A 7846-nucleotide genomic window follows, 5' to 3' on the forward strand; every position below is an offset into this window, starting at 1 on the left:
TATTAGTTTCTCAAGTGCAATTATTTAGAAAACCAATTTCTAAATATTATAAGTGTTAATATTTATTTGTTCGATCATATCACAAATAAATAATATAAGTGTTTGTCTAGCTTGTATTTAGGTGTGACTCGACTTGGATCATAACATACTAGCCACGTCAATCTAATATGTGTCTTGGGCATACAGACTCCAACAGCAGGAAGATCGACGGATGTGGATGGACTACAAGGTTATACCAAGGGAGACGGCAGCGGCTCAACACCATTTGTTGGTAGTAGATATTGACCTAAAAGTAAGGCTAACTGATGGGGAGAGGAAAACCCGACCTAGGATCCGTTGGGGAAACTTGAAGGGAGAAAAAGTTATGATGTTTAGAGATAAAGTTAGCTTGATGAAATCGATGCAACTAGGTGACGACGCAAACCGTATGTGGGAGGATATGGCGACTACGATCACTACACTGGCGAATGAGACGCTAGGGGTCATAACAGGAAAGACTAGGGGGCATAAAGAGTCCTAGTGGTGGAATGAAGACGTGCATACCAAAATAAAGGATAAGCAACAGAGTTTTAGAGATCTTTTGAGGTGCACAGATGAGGAGGAGCGACTGAGGATGAGGGAGATATATAAGAAGGCAAAAAGGGAAGCGAAAAAGGCGGTGACCGAGGCAAAAAACACAGCCTATTAACAAATGTATGAATGTTTGGAAACGAAAGAGGGGGAGCATGATATGTTCAAGATTGCCAAAGCTAGGGAGCGAAGAAGACAAGATCTAGGAGTAGTAAAGTTTATCAAAGGAGAGGATGGACGTGTTTTAGTCAAGGCACATGGACGTGTTTTAGTCAAGGCACATGACATTAAGCTGAGATGGCAAACCTACTTCCATAATCTTTTCAACGACGGTGGGCATATCAACAAGATAGCAGCAATCCCAGGACTCAAAGGCGACAACAGAATAATTGCTACTGCAAGAGGATCACACATGAAGAGGTGAGGATGGCACTTAGGAAGATGGGAAGAGGCAAGGCAGTGGGTTTGGACAACGTACCGATTGAGGCGTGGAAGTGTTTGGGGGAAGAAGGAGTCCAATGGTTAACACTTTTGTTCAATCGTATTTTCAGGACCGGAAAAATGCCAGATCAGTGGAGGAGTAATGTCGTGGTGCCTTTATACAAGAATAAAGGAGACGCGCAATGTTGCGGGAACTACAGAGGAATCAAACCGCTAAGTCACACTATAAAGCTCTGGGAGAGGGTAATTGAAACTAGAATTAGAAGTGAAACTCAGGTTTCAGTAAACCAATTTGGATTCATGAAAGGGAGGTCAACTACAGAAGCGATACATATTCTAAGGAGACTAATGGAAAAAAATAGAGCGAAGAAGCAAGATTTACATATGGTGTTTATCGACCTTGAAAAAGCATATGACACTGTCCCACGACAATTGATTTGGGATAGTTTGGAGGGTCGAGGGCTACCTGGGAAGTATATAGACATAATTAAGGACACATACGATAGAACGGAAACTAGTGTCCGCACGCCTATAGGGGATACAAACTTCTTTCCTGTGGAGGTAGGACTTCACCAAGGGTCTGCGTTGAGCCCTTTTCTTTTTGCGGTTGTCTTAGATGAGTTGTCCAAGTTGATTCAGGAGACAGTTCCGTGGTGCATGCTTTTTGCATAAGATACTGTGTTGATTGCAGAGACTAAATAGTGCCTGAACGCGAGGGTAGAAGAGTGGCGAGTAGCTCTAGAGGGCAAGGGCCTAAGGATTAGTTGATCTAAGACTGAGTATCTACACTGTGATTTTATTGGTGTAGCCGATGACGATGACACCCAAATCACCATTGAGGACCAAGTGGTCCCGCAGGCAACTAAATTTAAGTATTTGGGGTCGTTTGTACAAAGAGATGGTGGCATAGATAGTGATGTCACCCATCGCATTCAGGCTGGCTGGTGTAGATGGAGGGCAGCCAGTGGGGTTTTGTGCGATAGGAGGTTCCCAACTAAACTAAAGGGGAAATTTTACAGGGTAGCAGTTAGGCCCGCTATGCTATATGGAACAGACTGTTGGGCTATCAAGAAGACACAAGCGCGCAAGATGGAGGTAGCAGAGATGATGATGCTGAGGTAGATGTGTGGACAAACGAGGTTAGATCGGATAAGAAATGAGGTTTTTAGGGAAAGATTAGGAGTGGCTAGTATATCAGATAAGATTAGGGAGGGGAGATTGAGATGGTTTGGGCATGTGAAGCGGAGACAGACGACAGCACCAGTTAGAGTAGTGGAAACTCTTACTGTGGAGGGGAGGAGGGGAAGAGGCAGACCCAAACTGACATGGGATGAGCAGATTAGGCATAATTTACTAGAGTTACATCTTTCTGAGGACATGGTCCAAGATAGGACTTCGTGGAGGCGTAGAATCAGGGTTAAGGACTTCTAGAGGATATTACAGTAAGGTCTTAGAGGTTTTTTACGGACGTAGTTTTTTCCTATTCTTTAAATGACTATACCAGTGACTGCCTAATTATGCTTATGCCAAATTGATGTTGTATGCTATTATACAAGATTTACATTATATTGTGTCACTCTGATCACTGTCTTGGTATTGGTGACTTCTTTTTTTTCTATTTTCTTTGACTTTGTATGTTGGTATGCTATTCGTTTTGGAGTCGAGGGTCTCCCAAGAAGTAGCCTTGGATAGAGGCAATGTCTGTCTACATCCCACCCTCCACAAACCCTATAAGTAGTTTTGCTATTTGTGGGATTCTCTGGGTATGGTTGTTGGTATACTTTTTGTATGTTTATTTGAATCTTATATCTGGATTTGGTTTAGGATCTGGGGGTCTCACTGGAAGCGGCCTCTCTATACCCTGGGATAGAGGTAAGACTTGCCTACATCCCACCCTCCCCAGACCCTACCTATAGCTTGGCTATAGGTGGGATTATACTGGGTACGGTTGTTGTTGTTAAACTTAATGCCAAATGGGCTAAATTCTAAACCATAAAAATGATTTGTAAATAGGGCTATATTGGAAATGGTATGTTTTACTATTTAAAAAAATAACATATATATATCAGATGTTTTTTTAAAATAGCGTACCCTTCGAAATCACGAGCCTTGTGCGAAAGTCCTCTCCACACACCATAAAAGCCGCCACTGGGACCACCACCCCATTGGTGGTCGTTCCCTACTACTATGCTACTTGGGATGTCGTTCCCATAAAAGTAGACATATTTTAGACTCATGCTACTTAGGATGTCATTCCCTACTACTTCCCTCACAAGAAAATATTTATAGCCATTTGCTACTTGGCGACACAATCGTGTGGCGCTAGAAAACTGTCTAAAAGTTCATTTCCTTGACAAGTTCGTTGTAAAGTGTTAAGCGTCGAATTTTGTTTCTCATGACTAATAAGTTGCAAAATCCATCGAAAATGGCTTAGCAATGGTTTCCAGAAGGTTTTGGTCGTCGCTAGAACTAGTTACTTTTGGTATTGGAGAATATACGATACTAGATACATTACCGTACCGCCTAATATCCATACCTAAATTTTGCTAAAACCGAATACCATACCGTATATGTTTTACCATAACAAAACTAGACTTGATGTAAACCCTTTATAATGAGAAGATGATTTGGTACTTGCCAAATTCTTACTTAGACAAGTTGTCAAAACAAGGCAGAAGTGGTTCAAATTCTAAACGATATATAACTTGGGTTACGACTAAAGTTATGGGTCCAATGTTCAGTGGACAAAAAGACCAGATCATGTATTATGACAGGGGCGGAACTATAGTTATAGGAGTTTAAGCGCGGGCTACGGCTCAACCCCGTATTCGAAGTGTTTTTTTTTCCAGTTTTATACAAAGGATACCCCTAAAAAATACGAGGATACCCCTAACCAAAAAATAGGATACTTGATATTAATAAAATCACATTTTTTTATAAGCCCAAACATTTTTTACAACCCGAAAACTTGTATAATAATTAAAGCTGAATGCTAAAATAAGCCCAAATTAACAATAATAGAATTGATAGGAGGCCCAATTGGTAAATAACAAAACTTAGCTCAATTGGTGATAGAATTGAAAGGCGGCAATGTAGAAAACCAAACGTTGAAGAAGTATCTGTGTTGAACAAAAGCCAGCGACTCTTCTAGAATCGTCCCTGCTGTTGAATCGTCTGTGCTGATGCCTGCTGGAATCGTCCTTGCCGTTTACTGTCTGATTGTCTCTGCTGTTTGACTGAAATCAACGCCGTTGACCGATTGGGTTTGACATAATTTGTAAGTTTTCTTGTCCTTTGATATCTTGTTTAGTGAGTTTATGTAGAATCATACTTTGTATATTTGTTAGGGTTTATGACAATATTTGTTAAGGTTTAAGACTAAATTAATTAGCTATTTGTTTTACTTTATTTATTAGAGTTTTTTTTTATTATTATTGTATGATTGCATGCTAAATTAAAATTTAGGATACCCCTAAATTAGTGGGTTAGCTCTGCCACTGTATTATGACGACCCATGACCAATGATGGTTTGACCCAATTGACAGACCCGACTCCTTTGATTGAAGTCCGATTTCGTTAATCAAGTTCTCAAAATTTTGTCAATTTTCAGTACTTTCTTTTTTTAGTGTAAAACACATTAATCAATGATTAGTATAATTCACATGCATGTATAATGTTAATTTCAAATTATAGCTGTTTGTAATTTCAAGTATTTGTAAATTTGCCAAATTTAGAAACTCCGAATTAAATGGCACATATTATATTGGTTTAAGACAACATAGTCTTTGGGACAGAAATGGGGTGGGCCTGTGTTTTGCGGGTGTGTATTAACCGTCTGTTGTGAAGTACACCTTACAAAAAAAAAAAAAAATTTATTTAAGGTTGTTTAGTAGTCTTCTAGTAATTCCCTTAAGAGTCTACCTCTGAATTAATCAAAGATAGAGTGTGTTTGTTCACTTAAAAGACTCCTCAATGGTTCAAAGAGTTTTTCAATCGATACGTTTTAGAAAAATAACCGATTCAGATGTTGTGTTTGTTCACTTAAAAGACCTCTTAGTGGTTCACAGAGTTTTTTAACGGGTAAGTTTTAGAAACATAACCAATTCAGATGTCTCTCTGAATCGATCATACCTCTTAGTAACTCAACACAAAGTTGCTAAACAACCCCTAATAATTTAATCAACATTTCTTAGGTGTACTTCCCTGTTTTATTGCTTTGGCTATAATCACTTTGTTTTGTTAATTTACAGCAAAATACATACGAAATAGTTAGATAAATCATGTGATAAAAAGCAAAAGTAATACCGATTTACTATGCAAAAGAAAGATACTAATTAAATATAATACAACACTAATAGCAAAGAACTAGGTAATCGTGATGGGGCTCATGATTAATTTAAAATGAACAAATGGATTAGTCGTGTATTATTTACTAATATATTCCAGATAAGACCATCCAATTTCTAATTATTATCGACTTTAGTAATGTTGCATCTGATCAATATACAACTAAAGAATTTTTTTTTTCTTGTTTAAATATAGAACATTTATTGGGCATCCGCCATTAGTACCTGAGAGTAGCAAACTTGCAATCATATTAATATATTAATAATAATATATTACATATAGAGAGAGATAAATGCTTATGATCAAATTCATTGAATATGCTGTTCAACTTGAACTTCACATTTATTTATTTATTTATAGTAATTGTACACCAATAAATTCAATCAAGAGTAGCATAAATCAACAAACCAATGAACCACTTACTTAATGTTTAGAGTAACCCTAAAATCAACAACCATATCTTTACTCACATAAACTTTTGAATTTGGTCAATAGATCTTCTAGTTAAGGAAATATTTGGTTGTTTTGATAATGATTAGTCATTAACTAGAATCAATCTGCAGATCAGTAACCCTAAAATGCATATGAATCCAGAAACTCATGAACCGCTTACTTAATGCTTAAATAGTTAAACAAACCCTAAAATTAAATATAGATCTAACATAAGGTGGTCACACACATGAACATTTGAATTCCTTGTTGCTTTTGGAAACAGGCAAAGATTGGTTTTCTTTTGTTGTTTGATCATCAAAAGTCTTAACAATATAATATATAACAAACAATTAATAACCCTAAAATAAGATAAGCATAAATCAAAAGATCATAATATTGATTCCATCCATATTCAAGACCTAAAAGAACTCACCTAACAATTATTATACAAACAACTGATCTAACCTCTTGATCAATCAACACTTGAACATCAAACACACTCCAATTAGGTCAAAACGGCGGGCGGTTAACCGCGTTACCCGACCAGCCACCACCATCTGCCGGTAACTGAACATTACCCATGTTAACCGGCAGGTTAAAAAACGGTAAACCCATAGAAGACGGGTCAGGAAACGCGTTAGCTCCTGTTACGGTTGTTGCTCCATTTATTTCTCCGCCGTTAGCCGCCTCATCATCGTCCAACGGCAGCCGCTCATACGCAACGTTTGTGAAAGAAGCAGCTATAACAATCACAGGCCCGGAGGCAATCAAAGCTCCCACAACATTACCACCGACAACTTGTCCTTGTCCACCAGCTAAATAAATGGTCAAACTTGTCGCACCTGGAGGAGCCGGGGGCGGCAAGAATGACCCGGACAAAGAGAGTATCTCAAACCGGCCCTGTAACGTGAGTACAGATCCGGCAGCCTGGACTCCAGGCTGCCGGATACTCACGTTGTTCACAGTGCCGGTGCCACTAACAATACAAACGCCACGTTGGCGTTTGCGAGCGTAGTCAGCAATGGATTCGAATACATCGCATCCGTTGCTGATTTCAAGGATGTGAGCTCTTAGAGTGTTGGCACTTTCTCTAGTGATGATGACAGGTGGTTTAGGTTTGTTTTTGGAGCCTGGAGGACGTCCACGTGGACGCCGGCCAATGACGTCACCGGAGCCGGAGCCGGTGCCGGAGCCAGGAGTGTGTTGGTTGTTGTTGTCATCTTCTTCAGAGTCTTGTGGGATTTGAAGGTGGAGAGGGGGGCGGTTTTGTAGGGTTTGAAGGGAGAAAGGTGAAGTGGAGGTTAAGTGATGATCTAAATTGTTGTTTGACATGTTGTAGATATAGATGTAGATCAAGGGGAGAAAGCTAAAGGGGGGAGGAACAAGAAGAAAGAGATGATGAAGAATATTAAAGTAAGGAAGAAGGTGGTGTTTTAGTATTTTATGATATGTAATGAGAGAGAGAGAGAGAGAGAGAGAGGGAGAGGTGTGAGCTAATGAGTTAAAGAAAAAAAGGGTTGAGTGGTACTTTTGGGATGAATAGGGATTCAATACAGTAATAGTAACACCTGACCCTCTTTTGTTTTTAGGGTTGAAATGTTCTTTTGTAAAGAAAAAAAAAAAGTTAAAAAGGTTGTCCTACAATTTTGTGTTTTTTTTTATCAATCTTTATTTGAAGATAATTCTTGGAGTTGTATGTGTATTTTGTTTTGTAATTTTGGATTCCATAGCCAAAAGTCAAAATCAACTTAAATTGAACTAAATAAGGATTCGAGAAAGTAGTCATGCATAGCCTAATATGAAAGTTTGTCAGGGGGAGGGTTTGCATTCTTAGGCCACAGGGTGTGGCTTAGCGTCACCCACCATCTTAACATCTATAGCGTCCCGGAGCGCTATACACCATCTCCTACAAATTAATAGGGGGGCGCTATGAGTTCTTTGCCATGGTGCTAACGAGCGTTAAAGGTGTGTGCAGGTGAAGCCAACCTCTTTTCAACTAATAAAATCCTTTTTTTTTAATTTTGTTTAATATGGGCTTTAAACCATTACAGGCAAG

At 38.9% G+C, this 7846-nt stretch overlaps 1 protein-coding gene and 1 pseudogene across 1 annotated transcript; one reads left to right on the plus strand and one right to left on the minus strand.

Moving 5' to 3' along the window:
* Window positions 1-691: 691 nt before the first annotated feature.
* Window positions 692-2442, plus strand: LOC110888608 (annotated as a pseudogene).
* Window positions 2443-6128: 3686 nt separating this feature from the next.
* Window positions 6129-7260, minus strand: LOC110890818 (AT-hook motif nuclear-localized protein 23). The gene has a single exon (XM_022138469.2). The coding sequence runs from the start codon at window positions 7120-7122 to the stop codon at window positions 6301-6303; it is 822 nt and encodes a 273-aa protein (XP_021994161.1). The 5' UTR covers window positions 7123-7260; the 3' UTR covers window positions 6129-6300.
* Between the last annotated feature and the right edge of the window lie 586 nt (window positions 7261-7846).

This window comes from Helianthus annuus, chromosome 11, assembly GCF_002127325.2.
Source record: "Helianthus annuus cultivar XRQ/B chromosome 11, HanXRQr2.0-SUNRISE, whole genome shotgun sequence".
In the NCBI taxonomy this organism is placed as follows: domain Eukaryota; kingdom Viridiplantae; phylum Streptophyta; class Magnoliopsida; order Asterales; family Asteraceae; genus Helianthus; species Helianthus annuus.